General features: G+C 40.6%; 1 protein-coding gene across 2 annotated transcripts in view; it reads right to left on the bottom strand.

The window, feature by feature from the left end:
- RP1 (RP1 axonemal microtubule associated) overlaps nucleotides 1-21,592 on the bottom strand; it is a 627,806-nt gene that overhangs the window by 105,822 nt on the left and 500,392 nt on the right. For both annotated transcript variants that reach the window (XM_033933654.1, XM_033933653.1), the window contains 3 exons: nucleotides 17,279-17,430; nucleotides 12,025-12,283; nucleotides 957-1,198 (listed from right to left, as the gene is read on the bottom strand). In XM_033933654.1, coding sequence (XP_033789545.1) covers nucleotides 957-1,198; nucleotides 12,025-12,283; nucleotides 17,279-17,430 — 653 coding nt within the window. The remainder of the gene's footprint in view (nucleotides 1-956; nucleotides 1,199-12,024; nucleotides 12,284-17,278; nucleotides 17,431-21,592) is intronic.

Raw genomic sequence — 21,592 nt, forward strand, 5'->3', positions numbered from 1 at the left:
ACTTACGGAGACAGAGAATGGAGGGAGAGAAAAGAGGAGCAGAGAAAAGAGGAGCAGCTCAGTCTTGGACATGTTTAGTTTCAGATGATTTCTGCACATTCGAGCATTAAGTTGTACTAGGGATTTTCACCACATACTACTTAATGTATACGAGATCTTCAGATTGCTGCTGGTGTAGCATAAGACCCCCACGACTGCAATTAGTCCCGTTACACCTGCTATTTTATCTTTTACTTATAGTTAGCCTTTAATTTTTCATTTTATAAGATTATTAAGTAGTTTCTGACTTAGTTTGCAATGTATGTTCTTTAGTTGACACGTCCCACCCTGTCCCCATTGGAGACAGAGCGGGCATTCCACAGGGCATATGAGTAGGGCAGGGAATAGGGGGGAAGGAGGGGGACAAAAATAAGATTGGTGGCATTGCAGGGCAACCCGCATAAATAGGATGGGAGTTGGTTGGGAAGACCAGGGTTGGGGTTGGTATCCCCAGCAGAGAGCATTAACTGTCAATACATAGTAATGAACTCTGCATTAAATTTAAATTGCAATCTCCACCCATTCCAGACCCTTTTCTGCATTAGCTATTTAATGCAGAGGTTACTGTATGCATTAACTGTTAGTGCTGGCCCAGTTGTCAGCATGTGGTAAGGCTATGTTTCACTGGAAGGCTGTCTGAAGAGGATACATATAGCAAGTTAAATACAGAATGTAGTCCCTGAGTTTTTAAATAAGGTCTCTGAGTTTCTGTACCCCACTGGGTAGAATACATTACAAAGTAATAGTATATATAAGTAATATAAAATAGTATATATAAGTAATATAAAAATAATATATAGTATATATAAGCAATATTGCTGAAAGGCTGTCAGGTAAGATATGCTTCTTTGCAGATGATACCAAAATCTGCAATAGAGTAGATTTATAGGATGTATACAGTATATATAAGATCTTACCTCACAGCAATGCCAGCGGTCGCCATCTTTTGCATCTTCCATCTGCAAGCGGACTTTCTGAATAGCTCCAAATTTTTTATCTATGTCTATGCTGGTCTGGTAACTCTTCCCCTGTATAAGGGATCCTTTAGGAACCAAAACTGGGCCATACGTTCCATTTCTACAGCAAATCATTAAGGCTGCCTCAGCATTAACATCTGTGTGGTGACTGTCACTAGTGGTGAGGGTAACATTCCAAGTACCTATTCAAAGAAATAACACACAGTATATTATACAAAACTATTCATATAGAGAGGACACAACAGAACTAAACAAAATAAAGACATAAATGGACATTGGTGACTGACATTATTATACTTTGACAAGCCTTATTTAATAAAAAATAAAAAAAAAAAAAAAAAGATTAGGGTTGATTAGTTGATTAGTGGCTAAGTCCAAGTTCCAGACTTGTAAGAGGGTCACTTTCAAACCATTTACACATGAAAAGTGAAATTTATACATATAAATTCCCTATCTGAAACCTGGCTCCTTCAATATGGTAAAATGTATATGAGTATTACAATATTATTCTGAAAGTTACTATGCCAAAAGTGGGAGAACACTGTGAAGTATGTGGTATTTTCAACAACAGTGGAGAAAAAGCCTCAAAAACACCAAGCAGCACATCTCACTAACATTGTGAGAAGGTGCTATAATACTATTACAGCATAACTAAATTCCAGCAAACAGCTTCATATAAAGAATGTTGTTATATTCTTTTTTATGATTCTCAGAGGGCTATTAAGAATGCCTCAGTGGTTAATGTGAAACAAATCACAAAAACCCAATGTCTTAGGATCAATTGATGTAATATTTTGTTATTTTTTGTTATGATTTTTGTTATTTTTTCATTAAATATCTCTTTATAATAATTTAATTTTAAATAGTACTTATCTTAATATTTGTTCATATATTAAGGGAGTGCCTCTACCAACATGTCCATGTTTCAAAAACCTTTTGTCAGGGTTGAGGCTCCCAGTATCAAAATCTAAAAAACAAAAATTAACTTAGAAGCAATATTTATATGGTCATCTACGAAGGAAGAATTATTATTGGTTATTGATTAGCTAAATACTATTGACCCATGCCTTCATTTCACTGCAACTTACAACCAGACTGAAGTGAACTACTTGTATATCCATATCATAAAAGTTAATAATACTCTTCATACTTCTTTGTTTCGCAAAGCAACTGATCGAGCAAGTTTTTTTATGTTATCATAGTTTTCAACAAGCTAAAGTCTTGTGGCAAAGATTCCAACAAAGAGGTTGCCCCAGGAATGTTATCAAGGCTGCTTACCTTAGGGGTAAATATGCCAACCGGAATCTTCTACTTTGATCTAGTAGACAACCAACTGAACAAGGCATTATATATGTGCAGAAATTTCCGCCAACGTCCATGAAAATAAAACAAATTATCCTTAGACATTAGCATGTTATACAACTTCTGGAGGAAATGCCTGAATGTCCATTATTTACATTTCAGAGAGAACATAATTTTGGTGAAATTCTCCATACCCCTTATTACCAACAATAAAGGGGATGTCATGAAGGTTGTGGCCACTGTCAATGGTGTCCATTAACTATGACAGGGAAACATGGACTCACCCTCAAACTAAAGAATGTAACACTACTTGTACAACTACCAATGTAATTTATATTATCCAATGTCCTTGTGAGAAAGTGTACATGGGGAGAACATTTAGATCAGTTAAAGTGCGTTTAAACGAACATAAGTCGAGAGTGAATACAGAGACCGATACGGCTCCAATTGTCAATCACTGGAAGAGAGTATGAATCATACTTGGCAGGACATTAGATAGCGAATCATTGACACTATACAAGTAGGGCATGTGGGTGGCAATTATAAAAGAGCGTTAAATGTTAAAGAATAAAAATGAATTTATTATCTTAAGATACTAACACCCGATGGACTCAATGAGGAAATAGATTGGATGTCTTTAATATAGAATTCCTCTGGAGACACTGTCTTCTGGGTCTTGTACCACCAAGGATTACTGTTTCTAGGGATACTATCAACAAGCTGGGTTTGGTGGGAAACAGCTCCTATCAAATGACCAGTTTCAGTTTGTAAATGCAAAATCTTAACTGGAACTGACGACAGACGCTGCCAAATGAATGAGAGGAGCTGCTACTCTTGAACATGACAATAAGCTTCCCCTTTTTTCTGTGTAAACTATAGGTTAGATTTTATAAACGATTCATCCTGAGTATAGTTCTTCTAAATATATACTAGCTATTAAATTGAATGATATTCTCAATTGTTACTATTGCTTCGAAGTGAATTTTTGTTTTTTAGATTTTGATACTGGGAGCCTCAACCCGGATGAAAGGTTTTTGAAACATGGACATGTTGGTAGAGGCACTCCCTTAATATATGAACAAATATTAAGATAAGAACTATTTAAAATTAAATTATTATAAAGTGATATTTAATGAAAAAAAATAACAAAAAAATAACAAAATATTACATCAATAACAAAATATTACATCAATTGATCCTATGACGATCCGTTTTTTGTGATTTGTTTCACATTAACCACTGAGGCAGTCTTAATAGCCCTCTGAGGATCATAAAAAAAGAATATAAAAACATTCTTTATATGAAGGTGTTTTCTGGAATTTAGATTTTCTGCTATATAAATTACATTCCGGCTTGTGAATAGCCGTGTATTACCTATTACAGGCATAAAAAAACTCCACTCATAAAATACCTTTCATATCTCATAAGATAACATCCCACTAGTGTGCACACACACACAAAAAAGGAGAAAAAACCCAACTTAGCTGTCGGTTAAATTCTTCAAACGTTCCCTGAAGATCAATGCTGACACCACCCCACTTCTCATCATTTGTTTAACTTCAGTCTTTCAGCATAAGTATTTTATAATCTTGTTCCACCAGCGATACTGACTGCATCAGGGGAAATTGTAAGTATTTTTCCAGTGCACAAATGGCTCACATACTCCTCAGTGTTCTCCCACTTTTGGCATAGTTGCTATACAGTGATTATTAACATGTGTTTGAGTGCCATGTTTAGCTGCATTTAGAGGAGGAGTTTCGGGGAACAGGTTGAGGTCATAGAGGATAATGGCATTTCAACACTGTGGAGGGTAGCTATTAAAGTGCATTATGGCCCTAATGAGCATTATTTACCCTCTAACAAGCAATAATGCATATTATATTACCATAATACACATTAATATTAGGCTGCAAGATACATAGTAATGTGCTCCAAAGCATGCAAATGGAATTCATATCAACTCATTATCATATAAATTGAATAAAAACAGCTTGTGAAGAATGCCACAAGTGACATTATTCCTGGAAAAATACCTTCAGCAAAGACTGGTGGTATTTTTCTGTTCCACAGCCTGAGCCAGCTGTGTCTTAAAAGGGCCAGTCAAAATGGTACCCCTTTCCTCATGTTCACCAATCCATTTCTTCTCCCGGAATGCCCTCCCTCCCTCCCTCTGTCTTTTCCTTGGCCTCAAAGACTATCTCAAATCTCAGACCCCTGCCCCAAAGATCCCCACCCTCCAGGAAGTCCCCCAAAGCTTACCTTGCAAAATCCTTGGTATCTAGTGAGGTTGGAGCAGACTGATCCCTAGTCATTGATGCCTTGCTAGTTCTGCGTTCAATGTGGAAACAGTGACCCCCAAATGGTGGTCTCACAGTACTACTGCTAGGTGTCAAGCTGCTGTGTAAGGGCAGGTTAGTCACTCTCATGGTAAATCAAGTTGAAGTAAAATCCTGATTTTAACTGCACCTTAATAACTACCCCTCCATATATGCTATTTTTCATGCAAAATGGAGTCATGTAAATTGCAGATGCAAATGTGTTGCAATCTAAGAAAAGGTATCAAGCCTTAGTGCACATTTACTTGAAAAATGAGGCAACAATGTCAGTTGGGTTCTATTTATCAGATACAAGAATTTGTTAATTGAAACCGTATATCTCTGGCAAATGAAATGAATCAGCATCTTCTTGATTACTTAACCAGATGAATAACTCAGTTTCTAAGACTTGATCCCTTTCCTTGGATTATGGCAGTATTTTGTACCTGTGGCAAATTTCAAACTAAAAGTATATGTGTAGATTCTATCCGCAGTAACAATTATCTTTTCCTCTCTCTAAGAGATCCCAAATGACTATCCTATGCTTTCTTGAATTCACACCCAGTCTATGTCATCGTCACCTCTTAAGTTTTTTCAAGTTTCAAGTTTATTAATAGCATTTGATGAATCGCCTATTTGAATTACTAAGCGATGAACAAAATTAAAAAAATAGCGTAAATTACATAAAAACAAACCAAATAACAAAATTCTATAATTTAATACAAACATGAGAAGGAAGGGAAGGAGGAAAAGTTACAATTTATCTTAGAAGAAATGGACAAACAAGGAAAATACAAAAGGAATTGGGGGGGGGGGGTTTGAAACTAGAGCACATTTTATATATAATATTTCTTTATTGAGCAAACCAGTACACACATAACATAACAGAGTAAAGGGACATCCATCAATCCAGAAAAAACCACCCTACTGGGCATACAGAGAGCAAAGGTCATAAACACAACCAAGATCAGATGTCTCAGGAACAAGAGGTGCTCAATACAATTTTCCATGTAAAACCCTCGGAAAACCCCCCCAGGACATATCGTAGCACCCCAATACTATAACATACATTAGAATACACCATAGAAAACCGGATCCAAACCACCCCCCAACCCCCCCACCCACCCCTACTCCTGACCTGGGTTTGTAAGTACATTTTAAATTTATGGTAAATTTAAATGTTAAAAGCATCTTTAAGAAGATAAGATTTTAGCGATTTTTAAAAAAATGTAAGATCCTTTTTGTTTTTAATATATTGTGGCAGAGAGTTCCACTATTGAGGCCCCATTACAGAGAACATGTCTGATCTTGTGCCTACTATTTTTAAGGAAGGGACAGATAAGAGATTTTGATATGATGACCGAAGTGGACTTCCACTCTTTCTCTAAAAAAAGTATTTCCTCAAATTAGTCCTGAGCCTATCACCTCTTAACTACATCCTATGCCCTCTCATTCCAGAGCTTCCTTTTACATGAGACTCGACTCATGTGCATTTCCGCCATGTAGGTATTTAAATGTCCACATCGCCCAGGTCATAGTTAAAGACAAATATAAAGCTAAGTTATAACAATTTTACATTACTTACTCCTAAAAATTATTAAAAATCAGTAAAGCTTATTGCTAAAGTATGTGGCGTTATAAGTATAGAAGCCAGTGACGATTTATCCCCCAATACTCCCAGCTAAACAATTTATGCAGCGGAGGAGGGGATGTAACTGAGGCTTCTGATATAAAGAAACCTATCAAGCTATACAAGTTATATATCCACTCATACCATTCCTTTTCTTGCAACATCTATAGTTGTAAAATGGTTGCCCCTGTTGTACATGCCAGCAACTACACATATACTCCTAAAAGTATTTGAGGAAAGGATCCAAATTGACAGATCCTGTTCTAAAATACCACTGGAACTGAGCATGTCCCGACCTGGAAGTCTCTATGTTCTATGTAAAATAGGTCTCCACATGGTTCATAGATATCTATCACTTATATAATAAGCAAGCAGTATCACCTTTGGCTTTTGGATTCTAAACAAGATCAAGGTGTAATGGTCATGTGAGTGTACATTGGTAGGTGTGACAAGAATCCAGACTCCTCTCTTTTCTTTATTCTGTATTACACGGTTTCTTTTTTTCCTAGACACAGCCACTATGGTTAACTTTCAAAGCTTTTGTTAACTATAGATCAGATATAAATAGCCACTTAATAATCAGAGAACTACATATATAAAACATCATCTGTAATTGTAACATTGTATTTAATGCAGCCAAAACAATAACTTAATTATAGTCAATCAAACAAGCTAAAACATTTACATACTGGGGTGTTTTTTTAAAAAGAAAAAAATCAATTAAGCTTGCTTGCAGCTTATAATGATAAAAACATTGATAGTTATTATCTGTTGTCCTTCAGAGCCAAGGACTAAAGCAACTTAGTTTAATGTAAACAGTTTTCAGACATAAGCAAGTCCTCTGGTTTCTCGTGATTCTGTAGCTAAGGTAACTAACAAATAATCTTTATTTCCTGTTACAGAAATTTGCTGTTCCCTATGACATCGCAAGAGATCAGTGACCTTGAAGCTGCTGTCTACAGCATCCCTTATCTTCCTGAAAAGCTGATGTAATGTCTTCTCCCTCTTCCTGCCACTGTCTCCTTTTTTCTCTTGAACCTCACTCCCAGCCACCATGGTCTTCCAATTTTCCTGCAATGTTCTTCTTCCTTTCCTGGTCTCTCTCTCCTCCCCCAAGTCAAGACCATCTCCTTCCTACTTCTTTTTTGAAGATAGTACACTTCTCCCTCCATATTCGCAGTGATAGGGGATTAACAGAACCGCAAATACAGTAAAACTGCAAATAACTTTTTCATATGTTATTTGCTGTTTTCTATTACAAATCATTGTGAATATGGTGAAACTGCAAATAACATGGTGGGATACCTGGCCTGTTCCTGAAGGAGAGGCAAAGCACGATGACGAAAGTGCCGGGAAATCAGTGATTTTCTCTGTAAACACTTGGAATCAGCGATTTCTCCATGCAAGCTGATGTAATTTGGGGGGAGGAGCCAGCAAGCTAAAAACCATGAATAATCGAAACTGCGATTGCTGAAACTGCGAATACGGAGGAAGAAGTGTAATACCTCCAAATCCCCCAGAATAGTCTCGGCTCAAGATGCAAAAGGAGGAAGCTATATCCTGTTGCTTTGCTGGTTGAATATTGAATGATAATATTCACACCTTGAACTTTGAAGTGCATATTTTGCAAGAACAGTTCAAAGCACAAAACTGCACAGCTGCCATATGGTGTTAGAATAGCAAGCGGCAGGATGGAGGCAACCCCTCTCCTCCTACTGCTACTTCCATTTTCTGTGAGTGTGGGTGTGATGATGGTGGGAGGGAGTGTATGTCGAGGGTCTTTCCACCTTCAGGGGTTGGCCTTAACATTGGGACTGGGAAGAAATCTTGTCAACTCTTGGGGTAAGGGAAAGGGCACTCCATCTGTTAAAGAGAGGCCCGATACATTTCCACGTCCTCTTCTGAAATTGCCTGCCACCAGTGTAGCAATCTAGCCAGTGAGCTAACATAAGAAAAGAAGACGGCATATTGTTTTGCTCCAATGATCCATCAAATGCAGCGTCCTTTCTCTGACAGCGAGCAATCAGGTCACTTAAAAGAAGCACCCCACAGTTCTTAAAGTGAGATGCATCCCAGCTTCTGTCAATAACAGGTAGCACTGCCCAAAACTATTTGACTTACAGATACAAAAAGACTTGTCTTTCAGGCATTCTATATCTATTTAAAACTAAGTTATACTACTAACCTGGACAACATCTTTCAGCCTTAGGTACATAAGAATATAAGATTAGCCTTACTGGGTCAGACCAATGGTCCATCAAGTCCAGTAGCCCATTCTCACGGTGGTCAATCCAGGTCCCTAGTACCTGGCCAAAACCCAAGGAGTAGCAACATTCCATGCTACTGATCCAGAGCAAGCAGTGGCTTCCCCCATGTCTTTCTCAATAACAGACTATGGACTTTTCCTCCAGGAACTTGTCCAAACCTTTCAAACCAGCTATACTATCCACTCTTACCCAAGGTAGACCCAATCATCTGGCAACTGTGCAAGTTCTGTGGGTATTGTGGGCACTTGAGCTCCACCAGTATTGAGCAAATGTGTTCACTTTGACCATGGGGAGAGAATGTGCAATGGGTTTAGTACTCCCCAATCATTCTAAAAAGTTGGCACTATGCCTCCAGCACAAATTCCACTGCTTAATTGTACATAATGAAGAAATACTTTATTAATTTATTTTTATATCTGCTACTTGTTCCCTCATGGCCCTCACATTCTCTATTTATTTATTTCACAGCACTCATGGTCTTATAAACTTTTTATTGTATTCTAAGTAATCTCATCATAAACCTGAAGAGTGCCAACCCTTGTCATAATTTTTTGCCCTTAACATAAGAACATAAGAATTGCTATACTGGAACAGACCGAAGGTCCATCAAGCCTAGTATCCTGTTTCCAACAGTGAACAGGTCCCAAATACCTAGCTTAATCCCAAGTAGTACAACAGATTCTATGCTGCTTATCCTAGAAATAAGGAGTAGAATTCCTCATGCCGTCCCAATAATGGCCTATGGACTTCTTTTTTAGAAAATTATCCAAGTCTTTTTTAAACCCCGCTAAGCTAACTGATTTCACCACTTTCTCTGTATTTTTTTATTTTGAGGTTATGAGGGCCAGAACGTCACACTAACGAGTCAATATTCAAATTAATTTAACCAGCCAGACATGGTTAACCAGTTAAACCACTTGTTCAGAGCTAATTGATCATTTTCAGCAGCACTTAACTTGTTAGCACCACTGAAAATATATGGTTAGTGCCTAAATCCAAACTGATTATTTGGGGGGGTATTCTGGGGGCAGAGCCAGTTAAAAGTCTGTTAAAAGGGGGGAATTCATCAAGGGATGCTAACCGATTTAGCGTGCACTAACAATTAGTCCATGTTATACGCTAAAACGCCCATAGGAATATAAGAAGCAACTTAGCATTTAGCATGTGCTAACATGGTTAGTGCCCCTTGATAAATTCCCCCCCCCCCTTTAACAGACCAAGTACAGCACTTAACCAACCAAAGTAACTGCATAAATAAGAGTGTATAAAAGTCAGGCCTATCTTTATGCAGTGCTCCATAACCAGTTAAGTGCGTCAAAAGGAAGGCAATGGGGCTAGTGCAAGCAGTGTGTATTAAGTTGCTTGCTGCTAGTGAAGATTGAATGGTAGGCAGTGGCAATGGCAGCGAGGGAAGGTAACTCCTCCTTGCTGCTCACATTGGCCTCAGCCCTCCCTCTAACATCACTTCCTGTTCACAGCTTCCTATGAGTGATCTGCAAGGGGCAGGAGCGTAGGAAGATCGCTCCTGCCTGAAAACCCGCTAGACCACCAGGTAAGGCTTAAGGGATGCCAGAGGGAAGCAGGGGGGGGGGGTGTCAGAGCTGGCCCGAATATTATTCGTGGTTTTTAATATTCGCGAGCTTGCTCTGCCCCTAACCCCATTGGATACGGAGGGAGAAGTGTACAGTATAATTATCCCTTGAGTGATCAGGCAGATATGGGTCCAGGTGCCACCATTATGGAGTATTTAAAAAGGGTTTAGGACAGAGAAATTTCCACCAATAGTTAATTTGCTAATACCACGAGAATCTGATGGATTTTAGGTTTCACCCGAGGGGGAAGGAAGTGCCTTTTTAAATAACTGAACAATTGAATTTCTTGTGGTGGATCCCCTGGAGCATATGTTTACATATTAGTGAGCTGATGCTCCCAGGAAAAATCCTAACTCTACCTTCGGAGATGCAGTTAACTTTCCTGGAATAATGTGGCTTGCCACCATTAGCTCAAATTATATTATCCTATTTGCATAATAATGAGCCGTTTTGGAGGCATTTGCATTTGGCACAGCTCATTATTTTCTTATTGCAAATTAGGCTTGATTTAAGCTATGCTATGGTTCATTAATGTGTGATAAATGTAATTAACATGCATTATAGACTAATAGCACGCATTATTGCCTTTTTAAGCATGTTGTTATCATAATGCAGCTTATTAAATATACTGCTTATTCTTTTTAAAATATGTATTTCATCACTGTAATAATATAATGCACTATGATTTCTAGCCTATTCATCTTCTACGTGTCTCATTCCTCAAACCAGTGATTCTCAACCTAATCCTTGGGGAAGGGGAGGATGGTCAAAGGTCATCTGTCATAAATGATTGGCTTGTGGAGGATCTCTTTATTGCAGGGCAATTGAGTATGTGGTACAAGTGAGATACTGGTTGTTTGAGGCAATGGTTCTTAACCCAGTTCTTGGAGCACATGCAGCCAGTCAGGTTTTCAGGATATCCACAATGAATATTTATGAAATAGATCTGCATGAGCTACCTCCTTGGTATTCAAATCTGTCTCATACATATTTATTGTGGATATCCTGCATGTGCCCCAAGGACTGGATTAAGAACCAGTATCTCACCTACTACATACTCAGTTGTCTCCAAAAAAGAGATCCTCCACATGCCAGTCATTTATGACAGATAACCTGTGACCTTCCTCCCCCTCCCCCATAGTACCTTTCTATCTCCTTCCAGCTCCACCAGCTTCCACCTCTTCTCCCTTTCCTAGTAAGCCAATTCAAGCAGTCAAACCAGTCATCCAGCTATCCCTCTTCTCCCTAGCCAGCAGTGTCTCTACTTCAGACTCATTGCTCACTGTATACCTGGTGTGAAGTAGAGAATGACACGGGGACAAATTTTCCCCCGTCCCCACAGGAGCTCATTTTCCCATCACATTCCCGCGAGTTCTTTTCCTGTCCCTGCCCCATTCCTGCAAGCTCCATCCCCATCTGCACAAGCTTCAAACACTTTAAAATCCTAAGTGTTCAAGGCTTGGGCGGTTAAGGCAGAGCTTGCAGGAATGGGATAGGGACAACGACAAAACTCATGGGGAGGGGAGGGGGAAATTGAGTTCCTGCGGGGACGGGAACAAATTTGTCCCCATGTCATTCTCTAGTGTGAAGCACCCTAGTCAGCCAGACCATTACTAGACTGTTATGTGGTCTTGAAGACCAGAGATAGCAACCCCTGATCTATTCATTGTATATCCTTATAGAGATGGGACCTCCAGAAATGCACACAAATTCCAGATGACGTCTCTTCCATGAGACTGGTACATCTTAATTATGCAAAGCATAAATTATAAAAGCTAAAATGTATTCATGGAGTGTCCTTAAAAAGAAAAGTTTGCCTCCTTTGTTGCATCCTGATGAGACATATATTTATTAAATTATATAAGAAATGATATGTGAATGCATTTTGATATAGAAACGTACCCTGTGTAGCTTCTTTCAGTTTCTCCTGTCTTTTTTTGACTTTTCCAAGGACCCTCAGCTCCCGTTCAGTTTGTTTATCACCAACTTCACTGTCTAGCCACTGTTGGCATGGAAACAAGTATTCAATGTCCTTATTGCATGGATCTTGGATGGTAATTTGGTCCAGATACCAGCCTGCTCCATAACCAACATTAGTGTGTCCAACAAACACTTTAGAGAGAACGCCGAGATCTACAGCTTTCACCTCAAACACATTAACCTGATAAACAGAATAATAAGTCAGTATGGACTATTTTTAAAATTATTAGCTTTTTGAGAATGTAAGCTGCTTTCATAATCACAAATGATTATGAATTTTTCTGAATCTCACTACTGTTTATTACTGCAGATTTAATTTTGGGTCTTCAGCACCAGGCTATTTACTTCACTGTCTTCCCCTCACCTTCATTATTTTTATAACTGAGTTCCACTGGAAAGTTCGTCTGCAAAGTGATATGCATAGTAACATAGTAAATGATGGTAGATAAAGACCTGAACAGTCCATCCAGCCTGCCCATTAGTTATACACATTATACATTCATGATTAAATTAATTTACCCTCTCTTCTACGTAACCGCGCTAGCAGTTTCTAGTGCAGGGAGCCACGCTGAACGGCTTGCGCTGCTCGCAATGCTCATAGAGTGCCTATGAGCGTCGGGAGCAGTGCGGGCCATTCAGCACGGCTCTCTGCGCTAAAAAACGCTATCGCAGTTTCGTAGAAGAGGGGGTTAGTCTTTTTTCATTGACATTTCTAGGCCATAGACCGTAAAGTCCACCTGGTACTGTCCTAGGTTCTAACTGCTAGAGTTGCCATCCAAGCTCACTCCAGCCTATCCAACCATCCCGTTATTTGCATGATACCTACCGTAAAGTCTGGTTAGTAGCATAGGCAGCGGAACACCTTTTTGTTGTGGGGCAACCTGAAAGCTCCGCCCTGATCCATCCAATCTCCGCCCCTGCCCAATCTCCACCCCTTCAGACCCTGCCCCTGTAATAGTACTAATTATAATACAATTTTTTCCATTCATTTTTCATATATATACACACAATATAATCTTATTAACAACACAAAATGGTTAACCACAAAATTAAACTACACAAAGCACACTGTATGCTTCTAAACATTGCCTTATTTCCATTTCCAATTTATAAATTTTTATCAATACAGTTACAAGACTACTTGATTCTAGAAAAAGCAACAAAAAAAATGTATTTCTACCTTTTGTCATTTCTGCTTTAATCATCTTCTCTTCATTCTTTCTATGCAGCGTTTGTCCTCTCTCCCTTCCATGCAACATCTTTGCCCCTTCCAACCAGCCTCTGCCCGCTCTCTTTACCCCATCTACTATCCACCCTTTCTCTGCCCCTTCCATCCAGTGTCCATCTTCCCTCTTTCTATGTCCCTTCAATAAACTTTATATCTTGTGCCCCTTCTCTCCTTTGTACATGATTCATTTCCTCTTCCCCCCTCTCCATTTTTCTGTCTCCACCCCGTCCCCTATGCTCTGGCATCTGTCTCTTCTCCTTTCCTTCCTTCCTTCCAACTCCACCTCATGGTCTGGCATTTCTATTTCCTTTCCTCCCCCCCATATCCTGGCATCTCTCTCCTCTCCTATCTCTCCCTCCATGCTATGGCACCTCCTCTCCTTCCTTTCCCTCTGGTCTGGCATTTGTCTCCTTAGTTTCCCTTCCCTCTCCCCATGCCCTGGCATCTCTCTCCTCTCCTTCCTTTCTCTCCCTCCTTCCTCCCTTCCTTCCCCCGATCTAGCATTTGTCTCTTTCCCTCCCCCCATACCCTGACATCCATCCCTCCCCCTCCATGGTCTGGTATCTCCTTTCCTTTCCCTCCCTCCCATGGACTTGGCATCTGTCATTCCTCTCCTCTCCCTTCCCTGGTCTTCCTTCTCTCCCTTCCCTGTCTCTCCCCAATTGGGTGCAACATCAGCATTTCTCTTCCTTCTCCCTCTTATCCTCCAATTGGGTGCAACAGCAACATTTCTCTTCCTTCTTCCTCTTTCCCTCTCTCTCCCCAATTGAGCGCAGCAGCAGCATTTCTCTTCACTGGTCTTCCTTCTCCCTCTTTCCCTCTGTCTCCCTAATTGGGTACAACAGCAGCATTTCTCTTCTCCCCCCTTCCTGATCTTCCTTCTCCCTCTTTCCCTCTCTCTCCCCAATTGGGTACTGCAGCAGCATTTATCTTCCTTCTCCACCTTTCCCTCTCTCTCCCCAATTGAGTGCAACAGCAGCATTTCTCCTCCCCCCCCCCCCTTTTTTCTGGTCTTCCTTCTCCCTCTTTCCCTCTCTCTCCCCAAAAGGGTACTGCAGCAGCATTCCCCCCCATGGTCTCACACCTGGCCCAGCAGCATTTCTCACCCCCCCCCCCCGGTGCAGCATTTCCCCATGGTCTCACACAGCAGTCGACAAAGCAGCATTCACAACTCGCTGCTCCTGCTTGCTTCGGGCTTTCCTCGCTGCTGGGTCCCATCTACTTTGTTTACACAAAGGCAGGACCCAGCAGCGAGGAAAGCCCGAAGTAAGCAGGAGCAGAGAGTTGAAGCCTCCCTCCCTGCCCTATCTCCCGCTGACACCGTTGTAGCTAGCAAGCAACTTTGCCCATACTCCGGGGCTCTAACGCTATGCTTGCCGGCTTCGTTTCTCCTCCCTCACCCTCATGATGTAACTTCCGGTTTCATCAGAGAAGAGTTGGGAAGCTGGCAAGCGCAGCGTTAGAGCCCTGGAACATGGGAGAAGTTGCTTGCTGGCTATGGCAGGACATAGGGCAGCTACCCTACTTGCTTCCCCTCTAATGCCAGGCAATTTTTTGGGAGGCCACGGCCCCTGTGCCCGCCCCCCCACCCCCCATTCCGATGTCTATGGTTAATAGCATCCTAATGTTCTAAGTTACTGGAGTTCCCATTGATGCCCTCCCCAGCCCATCCTACATCGAATCACCATATATGAGACACAGATCATGCAAGTCTGCCCAGTACCAGCCATAGTTCTCTAATTTATACCATTCATTTTCTAATTAGAGATCCTCTGTGTTTATCCCGTTTATAGGATCAGGTCTATAGGGCCTGATGTTCGGAGTGATTTAAGTGGGCCAGAGAGACTCTGCCTCGGTTAAATTGCTGATCTGCATCTAAACGCTGATATTCAGTGGAACTAAGCTGGGCACTGCCCCTGAATCTCAGCTCTGACCAGCCACCAGTCAGTGGTGGGCTAGGGAGCGGTGCCGGGGCCTGTATAAATATTTTGCACTATAAAAAACAAAACAAAAACTAACTGGCAATAATTACAAATAACGTGCGTATTTATTAGCTGCTATTCTATAAAGATGAGCATGTGAATTTTTATGCGCGGTTCCAAAAATGGTGCATGATCATGGTAAGGATATGGGCAGGTCAGGAATGTACATGCAGTGTTACAGAATTAGCAAGATCTGCACCTATTTTAGGCATGAGGATTTATACCAGGTTTCAGTTGGTAAATCCTTGTGCCCTTAACTGAGTGTGAATCTCGGTGCCAAATCTTATTCAAAATGCCCAACTTGGAGAGCTTTTTATAGAATAGTGGTAAGTGTTCACTTTTTTTGCATTGAGTGTTCACCAATTTTTGCACCGATTTGTCATACTAAAATGGTTAGGGCTCTTCAGCTTGGAAAAGAGATGTCTGCAGGGAGATATGATTGAAGTCTACAAAATCCTGGGCAGAGTAGAACGGTTACAAGTGGATCAATTTTTCACTCCATCAAAAATTACAAAGACTAGGGGACACTCAATGAAGTTACAGGGAAATACTTTTAAAACCAATAGGAGGAATTTTTTTTTTTTTCACTCATAGAATAGTTAAGCTCTGGAACGCTTTGCCAGAGGATGTGGTAAGAGCGGATAGTGTTATTGAGAAAGACATGGGGGGAGCCACTGCTTGCCCTGGATCGGTAGCATGGAATATTGCTACTCCTTAGGTTTTGGCCAGGTACTAGTGACATGGATTGACCACCATGAGAACAGGATACCTGGCTTGATGGACCATTGGTCTGACCCAGTAAGGCTATTCTTATATATTTCAGTTTAATAAAGGGAGAGTATGTGGAAATTATTTTCCTATTAATAACATTATTGGAGAATGGCAATTCCCAAATAGTCATGCTTTCCTCCTATTACTCTTTAAAAAGAAAAACCTCATTGTTTCAATTATTCAGCCCTCACAAATACTCAGCAGGCCGCACACAAAAATGTGCTACATATTTTTCAAAGGTACCATAAATCATTACAGGTAGATGAACAGGTCAGCCTTTGGAATTTGAACCCTAAACATCTTAGGAAATGTCCTTTGATCATAAGTTCTGTCTTAAAATATATTCCAACCAAGTTGATAAATGTTTCAGTCAAGTAATAATTGTATTATGGAGGTATAAAAGTTCTTTACAATATAAGCGTTTGATCTGCTGTTTGAAGCCATTGAAAATGTATTCCATCTGGAGTACATACAGCATGTGGCTTAAGTGTGTCTTATAAGACATCGTCAGAACATGACGGATGCTTTTGATCATACAATTTCCTTTCTAGTCCTCCCTGGGTCTTCTCTCTGATTTTGTCCATTGTATAGTTTTGGCTTAAATAGCTGAGTTCCTAACTAGTGAGTGTGACTCACAAATGAGGCTCTGACAATCCAATAAAAATATCCTGAGATGAATGAACCTGGTTTCGCTCAAAGAACCTTTCAGAACACAGTTCATTAGTTTTGTGCTTTATCAGTTACATATTTGTGTAGATTGTAGAAGACCGTTTTGAATGGGTGAGATGATAGAAGAAACTTAAATTACTTTTTGCAGGGGCTGCAACAAACACTGATATTTTAGGGCTCCTTTTACAAAGCTGTGCTAGCGGTTTTAGCACGCACGCTAGACGCTAACGCCAGCATTGAGCTGTCATTAGTTCTAGCTGCGTAGCAGGGGTTTAGCGCTAAAATTCTGCGTGCGCTAAAACGCTATCGCAGCTTTGTAAAAGGAGCCCTAATTTATGTAAATAATTTATTAATTCTTTATATACAGATGCCTATAAAAACAGGAAACTGAACTATAACCTACAACAAACCATTAGCAACAGACTTCTCAAAACCTCTGCCTTAATTTTAAAAACATAAAATGAAATTTTAAAGGATAACAGACACCAAATATGTGCAAACATGTATCCAGAAAATGCCTACTTACCTGTCCTTTTTCAAAATATTCAGGTGATCTAGAATGTTTTAATTTTCTTTTACACGAATCTCCATTTGTTCCATATATTGTGATAAAAATATCTGCATCTGTCTCGGATGCAGGTAGCATTCCTGTGCGGACACTGACTGAGTAAAACTGCTCTGTATTGAAAAGCAATGATAGAACATGTTAGATCATTCTGGATCATGTTAGGAGATTGTATGAGAATGCTGGATAGCTCAAAAATTAGTGGATGTTAATTAATCATCTTCTATGAGGTATCCATCCATCTGATCACAAAACTAATTGATCAAAAGTATATCACTTGAAGGAAAGTCACACATCGCATTGATATGCTATACACTATTCCCTCTAAGCCGAGCATTGAGTCCTCTGCCTAAAGTCCTACAGTCCTGACACTTGAGGGTGCTGTTTCACTATCACATTTTCAATACTGAGGTTCTGGCAAGCTCTGCAGAACTCTAGGGAACCTGCCTAGCTGTAGAGCAGGGGTGTCCAACCTTTTGGCTTCCGTGGGTCGCATTGGCCGAAAAAAATGTTTCTGGGGCTGCGCAAATGCTGCAGCAAGACAGAGGAGGGAGCCGGCAAGACGATAAACACCTGGGGCCAGCAGAGGAAAACACTGCATCACCCTCGACTGGGGCCGCACAAAATACTTCACGAGGCTGCATGTGGCCCTCGGGCCGCAGGTTGGATACCCCTGCTGTAAAAGCTGAAAACACAATATTGAAGCAGCACCTCCTACTGGCAGCAGTGCAACTGAAGAACTCTCACTCAGCCTAGAGCGAACAGTGATGGTGCATAGTAAACATTATGGGGTCAATATTCAAAAGGGCTTAACCAGACAGGAGAATCTCTTGACCAGCTAAACCCTTCCTTCACTCCACCCCACATCCAACTTCTCTGTTTCTATTCTCTCCTTTCAGATCACCGCCCGCCATCTCTCCTTCCTTCCTCCCTCCTTCTCCTCCTCCTCTGTTTCTAGTCCCATAAGCTCTTCCCCTTTACCTACTCCCACACTCAGTCTGGCACTTCTTTTAACTCCCTCCCCCAGTCCCCCTTTCTACTTAAAAAAAAAAATTACAGCTAGTCTTCCTCCTTCTATCCACACCGGTCTGATGCTCTTACCTTCCATCGCTGAAAAATCCACTTTTGTTTCAGGGAACTTTCAGCACATACAGATCCCCCCCCCCCCCTTGCTTTCCTTCTGCCGCGGTCCATCTCCAATGACGCAATTTCCGGTTTTCGCCTGGGAGGACCAAGGCTAAGGAAAGCAGGGAAGGGAGCCATAGGCAGCTGTTCAGATTGGCTGCCGCGACTGGAGACCTCTTGCAGCAAAAATGGATTTGCCAGCGACAGAAGGTAACGACAGCATCAGACCGGTGCGGATAGAAGGGGGAAGACATGCTGGTTCACAGGGGGCCCAGGGCAGCTGCCCTGTTCGCTCCTCTCTAATGCCGGCCCTGGTATCTTAAGGTTATGAAGCTCATGGTGACCCAGTTAAGCTAATAAGTTCTGGGAAAGGGCTGATATCCTGTCTGAGCTGGACTAATAAGGTACCTGAAGAATAGGGGGGGATTGCAGGGGTACTGGTGTGAAAATTCTCTTCCCTCTCCACCAGGAAGACTACATCATCAGCTGGCCTTAGGACACCAGAATATGACATTTTGGGGACCTTCCATTCAAATAGCTGTGTGGTTTAAGATATAAAAGACCCTTTGTTAAGGGATGAGGGGCTTTTTCCTTACTCATTTCTTTTGAGCTGGCTTCTGTGAAGCTTAGGTGCCAATCTGAGAGAGATACTTGGATAATATACAGTATTTTCTTTTTCCTTGATTAACTTTACAGATTAAAGTTAAAGATATTGTAACTAAGGAGCCAGTGTTATTTCTAAAATACATGACAATATAGAATTTTAATTTAGCAAGGAGAAGACAGCATTGATTTTTCTGTTAGCTGAATCACTTAATTTGTCTATAATATTTACTATTTGTGATCCAGATATACAGCAACCAGTAACTTGAATAACTTGTATCGTGAATCTATTAGTCACTTCTTAATTATTATTTCTAAATAACCCATTAAAAAATTTCCAATCAGTGCTTCTATGTGTTATCACTTCTCAGATTTCTGGGTTAAACATAGTTCAGGGTGAAAGTTCACTTTTGGCTAAACTGCTCCATATAGTCCCGTAACAATATCTAAGGTTAACTCAGCCTGCAGCTATAAGAAGTCTACAAGCCACTTACCACCAAGGGCTGAATATTGACCCCTATTAGCTATAGCTTCATATTTCAAAAACAGCTCAGTTCCTAAACTTAGGGACCAAGGTTAGGTTCTTAGATTTGTCCCCTATTTAAGCCAAATTAAGATTTCAACTGGAAACTCAATAAAATGTAGCTTAAAAGTTATGCTTTATAATTTATGCATGTCATTCATTTACTTGGATTTAGGATCTTAATTTCGGCCTAGTGTTGAAAAGTGAAAAGCTCCTTTTCTCCCCACCCTAAATCTGTTCCTGTTGCCACCCTCTGAAATTTAGGTGCACAATAAAACAAAGTGAATTAATTTAGGCCTCAGCCCTAGTAAATTTTCAAAGGGGTCAATTTAGAAGCACAAGCAGGGGAGCTATTTTAGATTTCATCCTTAGTGGAATGCAAGGAGGTAACCATGTTGGGTCCTCTGGGAAACAGTGAACATAATGTGATTAAATCTGAGCTGATACCTGGAAAGACATTGCAAAAGAAATCTACAGTAGCGGCATTTAATTTTCAGAAGGGCAACTATGATAAAATGAGGAAAATAATTAAAAAGAAGCTAAAAGGATCATAGTAAAACAGTAACAAAGTAAATGACGGCAGATAAAGACCCGAATGGTCCATCCAGTCTGCCCAACCCTACATGCTCCATAAAAAATAATTTAATGAAAATTGTCCTTTTTCTTTCTGAACCAGAGATCCAGAGCCCTGCCCGGGAGTGTGCTTAGGTTCTATCTACTGGAATTTCCGTCAAAGCTCACCCCAGCTCATCTTAACCATTTCAGCCATCAAAGCCCTCCCCAGCCTGTCCTCAACTGAATGTCCACATACCTTACTAGATTGCCCAGTTCTGACCCTAGTTCCTTCAATATATACCCATTATTTTCTGATTAGAGATCCTCTGTGTTCATCCTACGCTCATTTGAACTCTGTCACCATTTTCTTCTCCACCACCTCCCTCGGGAGCACATTCCATGGATCAACCACCCTCTCCGTAAAGAAGAATTTCCTAACATTACTCATAAATCTACCACCCCTCAGCCTCAAATTATGCCCTCTAGTTTACCATTTTCCTTTCTCCGGAATATATTTTGTTCTATGTTAATACCTTTTAAGTATTTGAACGTTTGAATCATATCTCCCCTATCCCTCCTTTCCTCTAGGGTATACATATTCAGAGTTTCCAGTCTCTCCTTATATGTTTTTGCCACCTCTGGACTGCTTCAAGTCTTTTTATGTCCTTCGCCAGATACGATCTCCAAAATTGAACACAATACTTCAAGTGAGGCCTCACCATCGACCTGTACAGGGGCATCAACACCTTCTTTCTTCTACTGGTCACACCTCTCTCTATACAGCCTAGCATTCTTCTGATAACAGCCACCACTTTGTCTGTTTCTTCGCCTTTATATCTTCAGACATTATCACCCCAAGGTCCCTCTCTCCATCCGTGTACATCAGCCTCTCACCTCCCAGCACATATGGCTCCTTCTGATTTCTAAACCCCAAATTCATTACGCTGCACTTCTTTGCGTTGAATTTTATTTGCTAGATATTGAACCATTCCTCTAACTTTTGCAGATCCTTTTTCATGTTTTCCATTCCCTCCTCGGTGTCTACTCTGTTATAAATCTTGGTATCATCCACAAAAAGGCAAACCTTTCCTTTGAACCCTTCGGCAATGTTGCTCACAAACATATTGAACAGGATTGGCCCCAGCACTAATCCCTGAGAGACTCCACTACTCACCTTTCCCTCCTCTGAGTGAATTCCATTAACCACCACCCTCTGGCGTCTGCCCATCCACCAGTTTCTAATCCAGTTCACCACTTTGGGTCATAACTTGAGTTCATCAATTTTGTTCAAGAGCCTTGTATGAGGAACCGTGTCAAAGGCTTTGCTGAAATCTAAGTAAATTACATCTAGCATATGCCCTTGATCCAATTCTCCAGTCACCCAATCAAAAAATTCAATCAGATTCATTTGGCATGACTTATCTTTAGTAAAACCATGTTGCCTTGGATCCTGTAACCCATTAGATTCA

The sequence above is a fragment of the Geotrypetes seraphini genome, chromosome 2 (assembly GCF_902459505.1).
Source record: "Geotrypetes seraphini chromosome 2, aGeoSer1.1, whole genome shotgun sequence".
In the NCBI taxonomy this organism is placed as follows: domain Eukaryota; kingdom Metazoa; phylum Chordata; class Amphibia; order Gymnophiona; family Dermophiidae; genus Geotrypetes; species Geotrypetes seraphini.